Here is a 21375-nt window from a genome sequence, read left to right as displayed (position 1 = left end):
AAGAGCAAACACAGCTTTATTAAAATCAAATGCACAACGTGGCCACGTTGGGCATTTGATTTTAATAAAGTTGTGTTTGCTCTTTTATCTTTGGACTGCTCTTTTGGTTGGAGGACTGTTTGTGTATGGATCAGAGCCTCTGTTGTCCATACAGGGATGTAAAGGGACACAGAGAAGGAGATGTTGAACATGGGGGACAATAGGGTACACAGAGATGGAAGATAGATGCTGGACATAGAGAGAGAAGAGATGTCAAGGGTAGTTTCCCTAGTTGCACTCCCCTATCACCATCCTTGGCATGTGCCATAAAAACATAAGCATTGCCATACTGGGACAGACCAATGGCCCATCAAGCCAAGCATTCTGTTTCCAATAGTGGCCAATCCAGGTTACAAGTACCTGGCAAGATCCGTAAACAGTACAATACATTTTATGCTGCTTATCCTAGAAATAAGCAGTGGATTTTCCCCAAGTCCATCTTAATAATGGCTTATGGACTTTTCTTTTAAGAAGTTGTCTTTATATTTTGTACAGTACAGGAATAAATGCATCTCTTTCTATATCTCTGGTGTTGTACTTTAACTGTTCAAGGCTTGTGCAGATGGGAGTCAGAGCTTGCAGGGTTGGGGTGGGAACAGAGCTCCTGGAGATGGGGACAAACTTTATCCTTGTGTCATTCTCTAATATACACACATACACAGAAAGAGATCTACCCTCCCCATTTTCTACCTGCCATGGACAGAATTGTTCCTCAGAATTAATAAGCTGCTTTTTCTGTGCATATATAGCACATGCCAATTTGAGCACAATATAGATTATACCCAGAAAAGTAGATCTCTAGCCTTAGCTAAAATGCTACTTTTCTTATCTCTTACTTAAAATATATATATATTTTTTTTTCATTTTATATTCTGATGCCTTTTATTGCAGCCATTTTTCAAATGTCCTCAGTGTATTTTTTTAAAGGATATTTTGTTCTACCATCACTTACACTTTTTGCGGATCTGAGGGTAGAGGAGGAAGTAAATTTGATTTTGGTCCGGAGAGAAAAGAGAATTCCCAAGGCCCTATGATAGATTTACATGCTGTGGAGGGTTATAGAATTACTATCTCATGAATATTCATTGTGGATATCCTGAAAACCTGACCAGCTGGGGTGCCTCCAGGATCAGGTTTGGGAACCACTGGCTTAATCTTCACTGCTGCAGACCTACTTATCTGTTCTATCATAATAAGGTAAACGAAGCCCTGAGGCTTCTACAATCCACTTCTACAATCACCTGCCTAATCACTTCCTCTTTCTTCCCTACTTAATCTCTGCACACTACTAACTGTATCTGATATTCTGGAATGACAATGTCATAACAAAACAATGTAAGCCACATTGAGCCTGCAAATAGGTGGGATAATGTGGGATACAAATGCAATAAATAAATAAAATAAATAAATTACTACAAAATAATCTCTAATGCTGCCAATCATCCAAATAAACTTTTTTCTGTCATAAAGAATATAACTGCTAGTTCTTTTGCCACTATCCTTTCTGATTTTTGTGCTGATTCTTTTACCTGCTTTTTTGACTCAAAGATTAGTACCTTGTTCATCTCATTTCCTTCTTCCTTCTTCCCTTCAGTCACCTCCTACAGCGGATTTCCGCACATCTTCTGTCCTAATTAGGCCTTAGGCCTCTTTCAATACTCTCAGCAGAGTTAAGGCGCTCATAACCTCTTCCAATTCTACTTACTGCTGTCTTGAGTCTTTTCTTTCATCCTGGTTCCATATTCTTTCACAAGGACTACTCCCATTTCTCACCTCTGTTCTGAATCCCACCCTTTCTAATGGGGAAGTTCTACCTACTATAAGCAAGCAATTGTTTGACCCATCCTTAGAAAACCCTCTCTTGACTCCTTTGTCTTCTCAATCTGTAGACCAATGTTTCACCTTTCCTTTGTAATCTCCTAGAAAAGCTGGTCTTCTCCCAGCTTCTTCAGCATGTTGAGGATAGCAGCGTATTACACTCCTATCAATCAGGTTTCTGTGTGGGCCATACACCAAGACATTATCAATGAGCTCCAGACTATCCCCCACATTCTGTAAATGACACCAAAATTGGGCTACCAAATTTGCATGCAATCGTGAAATCTGTGCAAATAAATTAGTTAATGGCTGTTAATCAGTTATTCATGTTAGTTGGCTATAGTATGAATTTGTACATGGATCTGGCTACATGTGATTCTATAAGAATCCATGTTTAAATCCTCTTGTGCACAACCCCAGAGGAGGCATGGCTGTGGGAGACGCATTCCAAAGAATTGTGCGCAGTTATAGAATTTGGGAGTAGCGCCCAAGTTGCACACCAGGATTTACACCTGGTTTCAGTTGATTTAACTCCTCGTGCCCAAAGTTGAGTGCCGGAATGCATGCTATTCTATAAAGAGAGCTCAGCCCGGAGCACACTTTACAGGATAGCACTGACCCCCTATCTGCACCTAACTTAGGTGCAGGTATTTAGACCTGGTTTTAGGTGGCCTAAATAGGTGCACATAAATTATAGTCACAGGAATGGTGGGTGAGTGTATTCTATAAACTACATCTAACTTTAGTTTACAGAATCATGTTAACTGTGTGGTTTTATGGGGCCAATTTTTAATGCACCATATATAGAGTTTTCCAGCACCTAATTTTTGGTGGTATTAGACCTGAGATCAAGCGGCATGTGTGATCTGCTTTGATTTAATAACTGAGTTCAATTTGGTCTTATAGATACTGATGGATATTGGTCTTTCAGGTACTGTCCTTAACAAGTTTACCTCATTTCTCACAGGTCATGCTTTAAGTCATACTTCCCTGTTTCATGCCCCAGGGCTCTGCTTTGGCTCCTTTCCTTTTTTACATCTTTTTGAGCACTTTCAGAACTCCTGTTTGAACGCAGGAGATTTCAGCCTACTATTTTGCTGTTGATATTCTTTTTGTTGTAGCTGTACACTTGCAGAGCCCTTACTTTTTGCAGCTTTAGTCGTGTCTTGATGCAGCTGTCTCCTGGCTTGCTACTAATCATCTTTTAATCAATCCATCTAAGTCCTTAGCCTGCTGGATTACTGACAGGAAGGAACTCCCTTCTGCTGCCCTCGTTGTTGCTGGGTCTTCGGTTATACTAGTGGATTCATTTGACTAATTAGGGGTTATCATCGACCAGTGCCTTTCCTTTGACATACGAGAGGCCTTATGTCACTTTAGTTCTATACATTGTTTTTTGGATACTCCAGCTCAGCTTTCACTTACGTCTCGATTATTGCAATCTTTGTGGACTTTCCAATTCTCTTATTACTTTTGCAGTCCAATATCCGGCAATCTAATTGTGTTGGGCCAGTAGGTTTAACAATGCTACCCTGCTTCTTTTCCAGTATCACTGGCTTCCCTTTTCCTATCAGATACAGTTTAAGGAGTCATAGGATGAGTGTGAAAGGCGGTAAACTCAGAGGTAATCTATTGAAATACTTCTTTATGGAAAGACATTGAATGCACAGAACAGCCTACTCTCATAGTAGAGACAAGAATAGCATCTGAATTGAAGAAAACATGGGACGAGCATAGAGAATCTCAGAGAGAGAGGAAAGGATGGTAGAGCTTAGGAGTTGGTATGGATTGGCGGACTAGATAGGACATATGGGTTTTATCTATGTTTCTATGATGTGGTATACATGCTATTCTTATATATGAAGGGTTTGAAAATTAACATTAGTTAATGTCATTTAATGCATGTAAAATAATACAAACTTCATTATTCTTATGTATTTACTAACTGACAGGGTGCCTAGAATAAGAGGGTAAACAGCTGCCTCTTTTCAAGCTTATTCTATAAAGAAAAGTAGGTGTTTCCTGTATAGAATGCCTGTACAAGTCGCAGAAAATGTACCTACACTTATGGCATGATCACTTACATCAGCCCTACAGCTGATGTGAATACTTGCTCCTAAATGTCAGTCAGAATGCACATAAACTACAATAATCTAGAATTTACATGTATGCTCCATCCATTCTCAGCCCAAACTCTGTCTGTGCATACATCCACCAGAAAAGCACGTACTTTTCCGCTAATTGGCATTCTTTAAGAGTTCATTTATGTATTTAAGTGGCCACTAACATGTGGAAATGACTGGAATGTCACCATTTGTACGTGTTACTGTACCTTACAGAATTACCTCCGTTTGCTTAACTTGAATTAATGGACATTAATGTTCATTAGTTCAGAGTTAGTAAATGGTATTTTAAATTAATTTCTTTTTGATATCTAAGTCCATGCTTGATTAGACAAGTTTAGAACTTCAGACATATTTTTTTCACTTAAACCTGCATAATGTTTTTATTATGAAGAGAAACAAACCATACAAGAGTATAAGGAAAGCACACATTACCAAAGGTACAGACAGCAAAATCAATTTCCATATTCCAAATACACAAATGCAAAACTGTGGTATACATTGGTAAATACCTCTTACTGTAAACAAACCTAACCAGAATGCTCTGCTTGTGTGCACTCCTTCCCGTTTGCGGACCAGGTACCTGTCCTGAGACTGAAACAGGCTGCCTCTCCTCTTCTTTTTTTTGTGTTTATCCCTCCCCCTTCCAGGAACCCACCCTCCCTCCCTCCCTCCCTTCCCTCCCCCCCTGCCCTTGTCCCTCCCCCCCTACCTATCCCCCTCTCCTTCGGATTAAAAAAAAACAAAAAAAAAAAAACCTGCATAATATAGCATTCTCTTGCATTATTTGTTTTTCATTTATTACACACAAGATGCTGTTAAACTCAGTAACATATTTAAAAATTTGTAATAGTTTTGATTGTTCCATGCAAAGTTTATAACCAAAGTACACAGAGGCTAGGTAATACAGATACCATGAGCAGGAATCACCACAAAAGTTGAACAAGTCCTTTTACTAAAAACATGACATGGGCAAGTTTAACCCTCAGGCTGCATCAGGGGTACAATTAAGTTGCAGATTCCAAATAAAATGATACAATTCAGTGGTTGTTTGGAACAGTGGTTTCACATTCATATACTGTCTCAAAGCATTAGCATACAGCTATCTTTCATAATCCTTAAGATGGATAGCTGTGTGCGAATGCTGCTGGACAGTGTACAAACGTAAAACCACTGTTCCAAACATCTGCTGAACTGTATAATTTTGTTTGGGATCTGCAACCTAATCGTACTCATTATCAATGTTTATGCAGAAGTCTAATAAATGTCACCGAAGCAACGCTACATGTCACTAAAAATCTGCTGTGTGACAGATTGCCTATTTACACTTGTCAAACATGGTCTAAACCATCTGGATAGATACTAAAGTATATCTGGAAATGCATTTGCTAGCACTAGCCAGAGGTGTTAAAGCAGCAATCACATATTGTATTATTGCTTGAGGAATTTACGTTTATATATTATCGAATTAGTTGTTAATTTATGATGGACTACTGCATAGGGCAGGGTGAGGGTGGAAGAAGGGACTTGAGCATAGAGCCATGGTTAGTTTCCAGGACTGGGGGGTCATCAAGCTTGTCTGGATAAAGTGCAGTATGTGTTCCAAAAGGAATTAAATCATTGAAGTATTTGTTTGTCCTGATAAAACTGTACAAATAATTTTTTTTTTGCAGAGCATCCTATTTTAAGTGCTAAACTCCACCGTGAAAAATGATTTTTAAAAGATCCCAGTAGTACAGAGGATACGATTTATTTTCTTGGATTTTGGCAGACATGTCAGAAACAGCAAATGTTTTTGACCTTCAACGTCAAGTTCTTTATTTTTTCTTTTATATGCCAACGCGAACTTGGTTTGATCAGCATATTTTACAAACTGAAGAGGTGACTTCCAAAACCTGTTACATACAAAAAGCTGTTCTCTGGATAAGTGCAAGTTTTTATTTTTAAGAATTCTATTCAACATAAGAAATTGTTTTTCAATGATTATCATATACCTTGCAAATAGAATTCTTTTGGTGCAAATTTCATACATCCTATAGCTATTTTTAAGGCAGTCTGTTGCCAATTTGAACTCATTTTTAGAAAAAAAATGTACTTAACAGGTTTTGGTGCTCACCTCTTCAATTACTTGCCTTGCTTGGTCTATAACTTTTGTTTCCCTACGTATAAATGTGATGTTCTAGTCATTTACATGGCTATATTCAGCACTCCCCCCACCTTGATTCCCCCAAGTACCAAAGGCCAAGTTCCCTTCACCCTCTGATTCCCCTAGCACCAAATACTAAGCCCTCCCCAATCCATATCCCCAAGACCTACCAGCAATTCCCAAGTGACCAATAGCTAGGCAGGAACAATCCCCAGTCACGCCTATCCTGTTGGCTGCAAAACGGTGCCACCTTCCCACAGGTTCCCGGATGGGTTCTAAGCAACATATTTAACAATAAAAGGAAAAACATATTCACAAGAGATTAAAGAAGGAACATTGACACGATAATGTTTGCCAAGCATTTATAGACTTTCTAGGTTAGCTGTGCATGGTGGAAAGAAGGTCCCCAGCATTTAGAACATGAGTGGTGTTGATCAATAATAATAACAAGATAACTTATGTCAATATACTTACTGTGTGTGGGTGTGAGTGTAGGAAAAAAAATCAGAAATTCAATTATAAAAGGACTCATTTCACATTTAATTTCCAGAATTTAAGAGAACAAAACAAAGGAGTTAATCACTCGTCCTTGTCATAAGAAAAGTTTAAGAATGAAAAAAATGGGACTCAGGAAGCAGAGGGCTTAAAAGTGGTGAAAGCATCAATCTTTGTTAAACTTCCATGTCCCAGGAGAAACATGCCAATGTTTTCTGGAACCTACAGTGATCTAAAAAGTACTGAAATACGCTTGCACAGAATATAAATACCCAGTGTACCTGAATGTAACTCTCACCTTGAGCTACTACTGGAAAAGGTGTGAGCAAAAATCAAATAAATATAAATAAATAAATAAATTATAGTCCATATTTCAAGACATCAAGTTCCATACAGAACCCATTGAGCCTACTTCCCAACAGAGTCCTTTTCAGATCTTCTTGCAGCCCCTTCCATGTCTTGAAATTTTTGTCTGAACAGAACATAAAGCACAAAAGTAGTGAAGAACAAACAAACATGCAAGGATGATGAACTAAAAGCCTCCTTCCCTTTGCTGTATTAAACATTTGCAATGACTACTGTTCATAGCTACTGTGGGGTTAGTATTCAGAGCCCTATTGGTCTTGAAGAAAAGTGGCGTTTTTGATTTTGTTGTGACCTCTGAGGCAGGCGGCTCTACCCGCCAGAACACGGCCTGTGTCAGATCCTCCTCCTGGTGCTTTGAATAAAAGTATTTGCAAGCAACATCTCCTGAGTTGGCTCATCATTCAGTCAACCTCTACTCCTTTGTGGTTTGGCTTGCTTTGCCTAGAGGTTCTCTTCCTGTTTTGCTGTTACCCTAGCTAGTGTATATCCCATCTCAATTTATCCAAAAGATAATTAGTAGTAGTAGTTCTTAAAGTACTTATCCCAAATCCTGCTAAATTGGGGGCAATTTCAAATAGCTTGCATATTTTCAAAGTATGCAAGTGCTTTCTTCATGGGTACTTTATGCTAATTTTCAAAACGAAATTATGCAGGTTCTCCTGATTTGAAAATTCATTGTTCACTTTAACAAAACCCTGCTGTAGTAGCCAACTCTGCTTTGAATTTATAGGCCTCACCCTTAGGTAATTTAGCAATAAAATTGTAATTTAAAAGTCCATAAAAACCTAGGAGTGTCTGTAAGTGAAGTGCCTGACTCTTACAATTAAAAACGCATTCCATTTCTCACTAGGACATAATTGTACAATAATGGTCATTATAAATTGAATGCACTGTATTCTATACTGTTCTACATATGGGATTCCCTTTCCCAATGAATCCCCAGTCTCATATAATCACATGCTCCAGTAGTTGCTAATATAAGAATATTTCCAGTTTCTAGAGTCTACAGATAGACTGTGGAAATTAAATTGTTTCCTTAATACATGTTGCTGTTTATTTTTTAGGTAAGAGCGCCAATAACTCAGTGGGTGAAATATCTGTTCAGGTGGACCTCTTCACACATCCTGGAACTGGTGAACATAAAGTGACTGTAAAAAGTGAGTCACACACCACCAATAATTTCTAACATCTTATCTTTTTTCCACTTTTTATTTATAGAATTTCAAATGCTTACACAAGAACAAACTTGCTTTAAGCAAGACAGCCATATCTATCTATTAGTAAAACATATAAACCTCATAAAAACCTCCAAATAATAAATAACTAAAGAAAAAAGGCAATATCTGTGGGATAGAACACATTCTATAAGAATCCATTTTCAACAGTAACAAAAAAAGTGTAACAAAAAAAAAAAGATTGCAATGATACAAGTAAAGATGAAGAAGAAATCTGGGCTGGTCCGTTATCCAAAAACCGTTTCATCTGAACACATACTTATAATTCTGATATTTAACTACACAACGACATGAAAAGCACAACAAAAATGTGGCTTATGGTTGATGATTTGTGTATATGTTTGGCTTGTTTACTAAGCCATGCTGTAGATGCATTAGCATTTTTAGCACGTGCCAAAAAATTAGCGTGCACTAATGCTAGAGATACCCATAGGAATATATGGGTGTCTCTAGCACTAGTGCATCTTAATAAACAGGGCCCTTTATGTTTTCTGTAACTATATCTGCTTTGAGCTTATGAGAAAGTGACTTAAAAAATCAAAACAATAAGTAAATATGGCTGTCATAATTAGCTCCCAGGTTTCATACATACGCACCCGACATGACCATGTTTCGTGAAAGGGGCTGCTTCAGGAGCTAATAAGTACCAGTGGGTGTAATAGTCCAGACTTCACCAAATTGGTAAAAACTGTATCTCTGACCTGGATTTTCATGTAGTGAGACATACAAGCTTAGAGCAGCATTAAAAAAAAAAACATCCAAAAATATGTCCAGCTCATAACGTCTTTCTCACAGCCATAATCAAACAGGAATTATGGCTGTGGGATGGGCATTTTTGCATTGAAAATGTCCAAAATGAATGGCCATTTTCCACAGTGAAACATACAACTTTTGAAGGATAAAAAACCATGGACATGAACGTCTGTCTGGCATCATTTTCAAAAATATGGCCAAACCCATCCCTGCAGAGGAGTAGCCTAGTGGTTAGTGCTGTAAGCCAAGGGTCATAGGTTCAAACCCCACTAAAACATTTTTTTTTTGTAAATGCGATCCATCCAGGACCTGAAAAATGCCTACTGTACCTGAATGCACATCAGTAGCATTCAGGCTTGCAGGTATCATATATTTAGATACATTAGGTGTTTTTTGCTTCTAGAAAGCTCAGAATTATTGAAAAAAAAATGTTAAAGTAGGACTTGAACCTGGGTCCCTTGGTTCACAGTCCACTACATGTCTTTTTGACATGGACGTTTCTTTCCATTTGAAAATCCCTGTTGGATGTCCAACTTTTGCACCCTACCTAGTCCTGCCCAAAATATGTCCACAACACACCCCCTTGCCATATGGATGAACTGCAGTGTGAAACATCCAAATTTTGACTTTTCGTAATTAGGGATTTTTACATTTTTAGCAGCTGGACTTTTTAAGGCATTTTCAGAAGTCCATCTGCTTTGAAAATGAGCACCTTAGTGTCACTCTCTATACATCATGTGTCATGTCAGCTCTGTACCTCTGATCTGGGTTTTCATATAGCGAGATATACCAGGTTAGAGATACAGATTTACCAGTTTGGTGAAGTCTGGACTATTACACATACTGGTACCCACTTGTCGCTGAAGCAACCCCTGTAGCGAAACATGGACATGTCAGGCGTGTATATATAAAACCTGGGAGCTAAAGTAGTGAATAAAGCCTGAAAATTTCATACAGTCTGCTCTTTTTCTTGACATCCATATTAGATCTTGTAAACAATTTGCCTCGCTGTTTTCTTGGATTTGTCACAATTCTGGGCTAAAAATACAGAGGATCAATACTCAGCACAATTTAATTGGGTTGGAGAGGCTCCTGCCTGGTTAAATAGCACCGATTGGCTCAGGTGCTGATATTCAATGGCATTTAACTGGAGGGTGCTGCTGAATATCAGCTCCGAGTGCCACAGCATTATCTGATTAGTTCCAAGGTAGACACGGACTTTACCAAGGCACCGCTGATATTCAGTGCCTGTGCCTGGAAAATAACAAGGTAAGTAGGACTTCATAAAGAGCAATCCTAGCCATGCACAGTTAGTTATCTGGGTACTGGCACTTAATATCAGCCAAACGCAACTTCCAGAGATCATGAAGGTCCCTAATATTCAGTGCTGGTACCCAGATTACTCCTGGCACCGAACCAGGGCTGCCGAGAGACGAAGCTGGGCCTGGGGCAAACACCCTCCACCTCCCCATGCTTGCAGACCCGCTTACTTGCTTGTCTCCTGCTCCTGTATGCTGGGACCATATTAATTCTGCTCTGCTATACAGGTCTTTCTTCCCCCCTTGTCCTCTCCCGTGTTTGTAGAAACAGGAATTATTTCATACAGGAGTTGGGAAGAGGCAGCAAGAAGGATAACATGATAACGTGGCTCAAAGAGCAGGAGACTAATCTCAGCTGTGCCAGTGCCAGGCAGTCCCCCCTTGGAGGCTGGGCCCTGGAGAATCTTGCCCCGCCCCTCCTCTCGGCAGCCCTAAACTGAACATTCAGGTGTAATTCAGCCCACAGCAGTCAGCATGATTAAAAAAAAATGGACCAGGGCAAGCTAGGCAGTAACTCATGCTTAATGCAGCAAAAATTGCCAACGCTAAAGCATTCCGCATTAGTTTTGCCATCTCTGTGTGCTAAGAATGTGGTAATTATTATTTATTGGGGGAAGGGCTGTGCCAGGGGCGGAGAATGGGCATTAATGCACTAACCAACTAGCACACTGACATCACCACCATGCTAACTGGTTAGAATGTGTATAATGTGGGAGCCCGTAGCGCCGCCTAAATAGAAGGTGGTAAGTGCTCCCATGGTTATTTTTTTCAATGGTTGTGTGCTAATGCTAGCCTTTATGACAGCTGCAGTAGACATGGGCTTAGGTATAGAAAACCCTGTGGCATCCAGTGTTTCATAAAACACTGACCTGACCACCGCAGGTTTAATATTACCCCTGCAGTGTCTCAAAGAGATTGGTGATGACGTAACTTGCCTGGATAGTTGCCGAATATCGGCACTGAATATTGGCAATACCTGGACAGTTTCCAGCCGTGCTTTAGCTCCACCCTCAGATCATCCTGGCACTACCTCAATATGGCTGAGCTCATGCCTTATAGTTCGCTGAGGGGGACTGGCTGGGCGGCGACTCTGAGGCTTTTTTTCTCCACATTGATAATATTTGAGTTCACAACAGAAGCACACAGGCAGTGTGAGCCTGTGCTAGGAATTTCAATTTTTGATACACTTTGACACAACTTGAGTGTAATTTATTCACTACCTGGATAATGCCAAAGTAGTCAGACCACTTTTTCAGAGGTACTATCCAGGTCAGTGCTGCTCAGGATCTGGTGATGACCCGTGAGTGGTACCTTCTCCACTAAAAATCAGGCCTTAAGTTTTCTTCCTGAAAAACATTAAACAGGTTTTATGTGTTTCCTGTCTTTTCCCCTTTTCCATTCTCCATCTTCAAACTTCTATCCCATTCTTTAGCTGGAAAGAGCCACCACATTACCAGCAACCATCTTCCCTTCCTCCCAGATCTTATGTGCACTGTTTCCAAGGTACATCCAGGCTTAAGTAGCTCCGATGGGCATAGAATATGAACTCAGATTCCCCGTACTGTAGCACATCATGATGCCTAATTTTGTTTTTTTCTAATGGATTCCTTTTTTTTCTGTTTACCATAGTTGTGGCAATTAATGACTTGAACTGGCAAACTACCACCATGTTCCGACCTTTTGTGGAGGTTTACATACTGGGTCCCAGTCTCAGCGATAAGAAAAGAAAATTTGGTACCAAGACAAAGAACAACACCTGGTCACCAAAATACAATGAAGTCTTTCACTTGTAAGTACCATCAAATTATTTGCTTATAAAACATTTTACCAACATATACCTTCCCCTTTAAACATACCACCCTTTTCTGGGTAACTTTGTCAATATAAAATTGCTGGTGTAAAAAGGCAGATCAAATAAAACAAAAGAAAAATAAAATAAAACAACAGAGAAGTGGTTTATTAAAACAATACCAAACGTGGCCACGTTTCATCCTCAGGCTGCGTCAGGGGTAAAAACTACAAAATAAAAACATACATAAAAATTCCATGATAAACAGTAATTAACAATAATAAACAATATATAAAATACAATTTCATTAAAATTAAAAACATCAAGATAAAATATTTAAAATATTGTGATCTTAATACTCACATACATATAAAGTTGCCGTGCAGACAAAGCTAACAAGCACTTAGTTGGCACTAATTATGATTTGGGCGCCAATCTGTATGTAACAATGGATGTCTATACTGGATCGCAATCAACTCAAAAGGTGGTGTAGCCATGGGAGAAGCATGGGTGGGTCAGGGGCGTTCACAATAGATGCGCGCAGTGTTACAGAATAGTGTGGATCTGTGCCCAGTTTGCGCGCCAGGATTTACACCAGGTTTCAGCTGGTGTATGCCCTCGCGCCCAAAGTTGAATGCTGAATTTGGTGCTCAACGCTATCCTATAAAGAGTGCTCATCCCAAAGCACCTTTTATAGAATAGCATTGACCACCGAATTTTATTGGACCCAAATTTTTGGCATCATTTATAGAATCTGGCCCCATATGTATGTGTATACATGTATAAAATGCTCAAAAGCTGCCTAAGTGCAATTCTGTAAATATGTGCATATCTTACACAGCATTGGCCAGAATCTATATATGGCGCCTGAAAAATTTGCACGGTAAACATTTCCACCTAAGTGTATTCTATAACTGACACCTAGGAATACCCTTAGTTAATATCACAGCGCCTAAAACTACACTCATCCATTTACACCAATAAAATTGGGGCATAAATCCCAGTGTGTAGTTGTACATGCAGTGGGCCATATTGTATAACAGAGCATGTAAATTTTGGAATTCCCACAAAACGCCTATTTCCCCGCCTTTATCCATGCCTCTTTTTGCCTGTGCACTTTAAAATTTAGGCACAGTGTGTTACAAAATACCAGTACATTGTGTCTAGCAAAAAAGGTGCCGGTACTCAATGCCAGGCCACCTTTCAGGGGTGGAGTGATCATTGAGGGACCCACCCTAAAATAGCCAGGACTCCTGCAACCAGTCAAAGAATCTATGACAAGGCAGAATTTGTATGTAGAACCTGAGCTCTTTTAATAAAATACGAGAACCATGGGTCAAGTTTAGCAGACAGTGGAAAAGGTGCCGGTACTCAGTACCCCCAAGTACCCCCTCAAAAAAAGCCCTGCAAAATACGCTTAGGGATTTCTGCATGTAAATTCTGAGTATTGCCAATTAGTGCTTATTATTGCTTGTTAAGTGCTGTCGACAACGCTGATTAGCTTTTTAAGCCAATTAAGTTATGCATGTTGTTATAGAATTCGTCTGGATTTCGGCATGAAATTCTAGGTGCACTATATAGAATCCATGGGCATGTGTTTACAGGTAGAGATACACATAAGTTCAATCTGGGTGCAGTCTGGGTAGGACCACACTTAAAAGTGCATAATTTATAGACTACTTACTGTAAATTATGTGCGCTTGTTCAGCTCTATGGCTAGCAAAAGCTCATGCACCTAAAATATAGCTCTGTATCTCACCTATTCCATAAAGGAAGGTAGACCCCTACTTTTCTTTATAGAATAGGCACCACATAGGTGCTGTGTTTTAGAATTACTCCCATACCCCCGGATTCTATAAATGGTGTCTAAAGTTGTGTACACAAATCAGCACGCATAGACGATTTGCACACGCAACTTAATTGCTTAACAAGCCAATCAGCACCAATAATTAGCTGTTAACAATGAATTAATGGCAGTAATTAGGCATAATTAGAATTTATGTGCAGATCGTATTCTATAATGATTCATGTGCCACTGCCACTGGGTATAGCACTCTTCCTAGCTAACATTCATAAATTTAGGGGGGGGGGGTGCGTTCCAGGGGCTTTCCTCATTTTACATGCGTATAGAATTATTTCAGTGCTGGCATTTGCACCTGCTTATAGTGCATACTCTTTATAGAATAGCGCTCAGTACGTAAAATATTTGGTGCTGAATTTTAGGAGCTACTTTATAGATTTTACCCCATAATGCTTGGGATGCAATATGCAGAAGTACAGGAACTTACCAAGCATTAGGCTCTCTCCTGCTTCTGGCATCACTGCTACCTCCTGTTGTGGAAAGAGAATCTCATGTTTCTTCTTTTGCTGCTTTGTGATCTAAGTTAGTCCCCTCTGCCAGATTAGAACCGAGAGGGTAATTCTGTAACTGCAGGACAGAGATCATGCTGACTGCAGGGAAATACTCTTTGTTGTATATGAAATCCAAAAAAAAAAAAGTTTTAAACTTTTTGGAACCTATGTTTACAAGAAAGGAGAATTCACAATTGCTGTTCTGAATAGATCCTACTGCGTGAAGTTATTTTCAATGGAAAATATTATCCTTTCTATGATGGATAAAGATATGAAATGCAGCACCAAAAGCCTTCAGAAAATGGGGCAAGAATCCTTTAATCACACAACTTAGGAAACAGTCTTCAAACGATGACCCGACACAGGCCGTGTTTTGCCACACAGCGCCTGCGCCAGGGGTCTCGAAGTGTAAGGATTGTGTGCAGTGGCAAAACTTGCTCCTTGACCAACCATGCGCAGGCTTTACGTCATGAAGTGGGTCAACAGGAGGATCCAATGCACTAAATACACAGCCACTGGGTATAGCACTCTTCCTAGCTCCACATACTTTGACCAGGAGCAACTCAACATGACCTAGTTTGCTCAAGTTCGGTTGGACTTGATCTTAGATACAAACAGAGGAGAAGGTTCAGAACAGTTCTACCAGTCTGTCCCATAGCATGAGGTGATATTTAAGGACATAAATACAGTATATACCTGGAAACATAGAAACATGACGGCAGATAAAGGCCATATGACCCATCCAGTCTGCCCATCCTCTGTAACCCCTAATTCTTCCTGTTCCTAAGCGATCCCACATGCTTATCCCATGCCTTTTTAAATTCTGCAACAGTTCTCGACTCCACCACCTCCACCGGGAGGCCATTCCACGCCTCTACCACCCTTTCTGTGAAATAATGCTTCCTTAGGTTACTCCTAAACCTATTCTCTCTTAACTTTGTCACATGCCCCCTCATTCCAGAGCTCTCCTTCATTTGAAGTAGAGAGGTGTGGTAGCAGTGTTAGTCCACTCTTAAAGGTTATCAATAGAAATCAAACAAAATAAAACATGGAAAAGAAAATGAGATGATACCTTTTTTATTGGACATAAATTAATACATTTCTTGATTAGCTTACAAAGGTTGCCCTTCTTCGTCAGATCGGAAATAAGCAAATGTGGTAGCAGATAGTATATATAAGAGAAACATCAAAGGTAATTTTAAAACAATACAGGAACGTAAGACCTTTGAAATAAGAATGATTGAATATTTTGACACCCAACAAACAGGGTTTTCTAACCCATTATAAACCATAAAGCTGTATTTCTGTTTATTTCTCTGTTTATTACCCTCCTCTCACCTACCAACACCCATCCTGTTAGAATATCAATGAAATGCTTTGATGTCCCCATGCATTCCCTCACCCTCCCACTCTATCAAACTGTCAAAGTAATGCTTTGATGTTTCTCTTATATATACTATCTGCTACCACATTTGCTTATTTCCGATCTGACGAAGAAGGGCAACCTTTGAAAGCTAATCAAGAAATGTATTACGTTATGTCCAATAAAAAAGGTATCATCTTATTTTCTTTTCCATGTTTTATTTTGTTTGATTTCTATTGATATCCTTCATTTAAAAAAGGCTCTCTTCCTGTACATAAATGCCCTTGAGATATTTAAACGTTTCTATCATGTCTCCTCTCTCCCTCTTCTCTTCCAGCGTATACATGTTGAGGTTCATAAGCCTGTCCCTATGATTTTTGCATACAAGACTGCTTAATAATTTCGTAGCAGCCCTCTGGACCGACTCCATCCTGTTTATATCTTTCCATAGGTGCGGTCTCCAGAACTGCATGCAGTACTCCAAATGAGGCTTCACCAGAGACTTATACAACGGCACTATCACATCCTTTTTCCTGCTGGTCATGCCTCTCTTTATGCACCCAAGCATCCTTCTGGCTTTGGCCCTCGCTTTTTCTACCTGTTTGAAAACTTTAAGGTTGTCAGACATAATCACCCCCAAGTCCCGCTCTTCCTTCGTACACTGAAGCACTACACCCCCTAAACTATAAAGTTCTCTCGGATGTTTGCGACCCAAGTGCATGACCCTGCATTTTTGGGGATTAAACCTTAGTTGCCAAATATCGGTCCATTCCTCTAGCTTTGCTAGGTCCTTCCTCATGTCATTCACACCCTCCAGGGTGTCCACCCTGTTGCAGAGTTTAGTATCATCCGCAAAGAGACAAACCTTACCAGACAGCCCTTCCGCAATATCGCTCACAAAGAAGTTAAAAAGAGCCAGCCCTAGGACCGATCCCTGCGGTACTGCACTGACGACATCCTTTTATTCAGAGCAAGCTCCATTTACCACCACCCTCTGTCTCCTACCATTCAACCAATTTTTTACCCAATCAGTTACTCTAGGTCCCACACCAAGGGCACTCAATTTATTTATCAGTCGCCTGTGCAGATCCATGTCAAAGGCTTTGCTAAAATCCAAGTATACCAGATCAAGCGCCCCTCCCACATCCAACTGTTTGGTCACCCAGTCGAAGAAGACAGTCAGATTCGTCTGTCACAACCTGCAAGAGAAGAGGAATATATATACACAAGAATTTATAGTACAGGAAAGTACTACTACTAATCATTTCTATAGCACTTCTAGATGTACACAGTGCTGTACATATTATATGCAGGTACTTTCTCTGTCCCTAGAGGGCTCACAATCTAAGTTTTTGTACCTGGAGCAATGGAGGTTTTAAGTGACTTGCCCAATGTCACAAGGAGCTGCAGTGGGAATCAAACCCAGGTTGCCAGGATCAAAGCCCATTGCACAAACCATTAGGCTACTCCTCCATATAAAGTCAGAAGGACTGTGAGGCCTTGCTTTCACAGTCTGTATTCATACTGAAAATCAAGATCAACTGAGCTTTTGCCCTTCTGCTCCACAGGAGGTTTCTGTCCTAGAATAAGGATATGAGGCTGATGAATGGGTTCAAGAGTAGAATAAGAATATATAACCTGTGATTCAGCAACTTATTTATTTATTTATTTGTTTGTTTGTTTGTGACATTTATATCCCACATTATCCCAAACAAGTTTGAGTTCAATGTGGCTTACAATAAACAGTATAGAATACATAACAAAGAATAATGCATAAGAAAGTAATTTGTTGTAAGAATCCAATTTTACAATACAGTATCATAAATGTAGTGGAATAACTATGGATGTTTAACATTTACAAAATCTTATTATGAATGAGAAATTGTACATGAAGTAAAGAGAAAGTTAATGGTAAATAGAGTAATAACCAATTCAGGTAATAATTAGTTGTTTGAGATATGATTGTTCTTTGTGAGGGTTTGTTTGAATAGGAACGATTTGAGGATTTTGCAGAATCTAGTATATTCCTGTATATTTCTTATTTTGGGTGGTAAGGAGTTCCGCCATTTGGTTCCTAGGTAAGTGAAGTCTGGAACAAGTACAGAGGGTCCCTAGTTTAGATACTTGGAAAATTATGTTTTAATCTATGGCACTGAATTTATAAAACCGCTTATTATTCCTAAAGAGTATATTACAGTTTTTAGCAGGCCTATAAGAGATTCAAAGCTCTTGGGAGAATTAGAATAAAGTCCCTGTACTAAATGCATATTTTCAATCCATGCAGCATTCTGAGTAATGAAGAGAACCCAGGGGCTTATGAGCTTCACCTGTCTGTAAAGGATTACTGCTTTGCCCGGGAGGATCGCGTTATAGGAATGGCAGTCATCCAGCTGCAGAGCATGGCCGAAAAAGGTAGCTGCGCCTCTTGGTATCCTCTGTGGAAAAACATCTTCATGGATGAGACTGGACTGACAATACTCAGAATACTTTCTCAGAGGACCAATGACGAGGTTGCTAAAGAATTTGTGAAACTTAAATCTGACACAAGATCAAGTGAAGAAATCTAAAAACAAAAACAATCTTTAACAACCAGAAAGGAACAAAGTCCATTGTCAACTGGGAACATAGTTCCATTGAGACGGTGTTGTTGTTTTGAATAGTGCATGCATGTGCAAAACAGTGGGAATGTGTATTTAAATATTTTCAGTGTTTGCAAGATATGTTGGGGAGATGTATGCTAATTATTTTTTACCACTTTGGTCTTTGGACAAGTCAATGTTCCAATGAAGTGCCAACACTTAAGATCTAAAACAAAATTATTTAATGGTATTGTTTAAAATGTTGATCTGATTGCAAGTCCATCACCGTGAAAATTCAGTAATAAATTATTAGTCTTTCAAACTGGTTGATTAGTTGTTCTTGTTCAGCTGCTATATTGCTTGGCTTATGCACCTTATTATAAAGCACACTATTATCAAATTTAGTACAAACATATTTATATTTTATCCTACTAAAATACTTGGGGATAGGGTATTTTTACTGGTGGTGATGAACAGCGTACTTTAAATGTCAGCCCTGGTGTAAAACGTATTCACCACCTCTATACACATAATCACTGATGCTAAATATAGGTATTGCCCAATCACTTCCACCATCACTGTTTAGTTAAGGTCTGCTGTGGGGCAGACTTAAACTAAAGGTTAGATATACAGCTGGCGGCAGTGAGCATTGAATATCCGGGTTTATGGAGCTGGTTATCTCTTATGCGGTTAAGTGCGATATTTGGCACTTAACCGCCTAAGTGACACTGCATAAAGACACAACAGTCTTATGCGAGCTGATTTGGCTGGTTGTCAGACTCCGAAACTGGATGCAGCTTTGAACAGCACGAGGACGAAGAAGAACTTCAAAGACCTCGGCTCGGCTGGCGGGGGTTGGGGTCCCCCGCCAGCTGAAAGAATATTTTTAAAGGCAGCGGCAGGAGGAAGCGGACCTCGGCTGGCGGGGGTTGGGGTCCCCCACCAGCAAAGGTTGGTGATGGCGACGACGAGGGAGGGTTGACGGCGGTAGGGGGATCCAGGGAGAAATCTGCGGGGGCCCAGGCCCCTGTGGTCCCACGCAGATACGCCCCTTAACCAAAATAAATTTCCTTTGAGAACATATTTATAATTGTAGACCACCCTCACTGATCCAAAGGAACATTTTTATTTTGCATATTAAAAGGTTGGGGGATATTTTATGCTGATCGATCACAGTGAAGATGAATGACCTGGGTTTGCTACTGTTTGATACTGAAAAAAATTTGTTCTTAGAAAACTATCAAAGTGCTGTCGTGTTTGTATAAAAAGGTAAGTCCAAATCTGTAGAAAGGAGGCTGTCCTCAAGTGCAGTACACATGTTCTACGATTCACCATGATTTTTTAAATGATATAAAGGTTTGGAAAGTGTAAAAATGAGTCTATAACCTCATTATTGGTGAGGTTTGATCAGCCATGATGTGGTTAACCCTTAACATTGCTGCTCTTGCACAGTTATAGAAGGTGGTTATTTTCATTTTGAATTCTCTGGAACATTTGACAAGATACACATATGCAATATTGCACCGAGGCACAAGTCGTGTCTTGTAAATACACTCAGTGAGAAATTATAAAATAAAGTACAGTATGAACAACCTGCCTCTACTTTTGTCATTTTTTGTATTATGTGGCCAAAAGGCACTGTGGAGTCAGCTTAATACAGAAAAATATATCAAACAACAGTATTTTATATTTAACATTTATATCTAAGAAACATTTGTGGGGGGCTCAATATTCATAGAGATTTAACTGGCCTGAAATGACTCCTGGCCAGTTAAATTGCCCATTTGGAGCTATCCATTTTCAGTCATTTTCACCAGCACTTAGGGGCCCTTTTATGAAAGGGTTGTCATTGCCGTGTGGCAACCCAGAACTACCACAGGCCCAATGCGGCTCATGCCGCTATCGCAGGGCCTTTTTTACCGCAGCTTGGTAAAAGGACCCCTTAACTGGTTAGTGCCACTGAAAATGTCCTATTAGTGCCTATCTTAAAACCTGCTATTTTGGGGGTGTTCCAGGGTGGAATCAGCATTTGTCCAGATAAGCACCAATATTCAGCACTTATCTGGCCAAGGTAACTGTATAAATAGGACTGCATACTATACTATACTACAGGAGTTTTCTATATGCTGTTGTTCCTAATGGATTGAAAGCGGTTTACGTTCTTTTAGAGAATATTCCAGCAATCGAAAAGAATAACAAACATAAGAAAATTTAACCAATAAACCAAAACAAATTTAAACTCCAAGCAGAACTATAAAACAAAAGCAAAATTATTGTTCAAATAAATAAGTTTTCAACACTTTTCCTAAAAGAAAGATAAGAAGGTGCAAGCCTTAGTTCCAAAGGAAGCTTATTCCATATTCTAGCCCCAGCAAATGGAAAAGAGGCCTCAAGAACAGATTTGAACCGGATATCCTTTAAAAGACAAAAAAAAAACAACTTCAAAGTTCTTGAAAAACCCAAAGTTCTCACTGCAGATGGAAAGACCAGCAGCTCAACTAAACCCTCAGAATTCAGGCCAAATATTGACGTAGAAATCAAAGAATTTTAAAATTCAATGCGTTTACTTACTGTTAATGAAAATAAGTACATAAGTATTGCCACACTGGGACAGACTAAAGGTCCATCAAGCCCAGCATCCTGTTTCCAACAGTGGCCAATCCAGGTCTCAAATACCTGGCAAGATCCCAAAAAAGTTCAATACATTTTATGCTGCTTATCCCACAAATAGCAGTGGATTTTCCCCAAGCCAATTTAATAATGATCTATGGACCTTTATTAAATCTCGATATCGCACTTAACTGGCTATGGTTTCGCCAGCTCCAGAAATCCAGAAACTCTATGCCAGAGCCTGACTATGGCCTGGCATTGAATTTCCAGGTATAACGCGACAGTCAGCAAGCACTTAAGGCAACCAGCTGAATATTGACCCCAAAGTGGATAGTAGTGGAAGGGTAGGTAATGCTCTTTGTTATTGTAACCATGGATGGAGCTGGGT

At 39.6% G+C, this 21375-nt stretch overlaps 1 protein-coding gene across 5 annotated transcripts in view; it reads left to right on the top strand.

The window, feature by feature from the left end:
* The window catches only part of UNC13C (unc-13 homolog C), a 921443-nt gene extending 902258 nt beyond the window's left edge, over positions 1 to 19185 (top strand). For all 5 annotated transcript variants that reach the window (XM_030189213.1, XM_030189208.1, XM_030189204.1 and 2 more), the window contains 3 exons: positions 8052 to 8144; positions 11924 to 12083; positions 18083 to 19185. In XM_030189213.1, the coding sequence (XP_030045073.1) occupies positions 8052 to 8144; positions 11924 to 12083; positions 18083 to 18365 (536 nt within the window). In that variant the 3' untranslated portion in view covers positions 18366 to 19185. The remainder of the gene's footprint in view (positions 1 to 8051; positions 8145 to 11923; positions 12084 to 18082) is intronic.
* Positions 19186 to 21375: the final 2190 nt, after the last annotated feature.

The sequence above is a fragment of the Microcaecilia unicolor genome, chromosome 1, assembly GCF_901765095.1.
Source record: "Microcaecilia unicolor chromosome 1, aMicUni1.1, whole genome shotgun sequence".
Taxonomy (NCBI): domain Eukaryota; kingdom Metazoa; phylum Chordata; class Amphibia; order Gymnophiona; family Siphonopidae; genus Microcaecilia; species Microcaecilia unicolor.
Note: the sequence above shows the minus strand (reverse complement) of the source record. Positions and strands in the feature narration are given on the sequence as shown.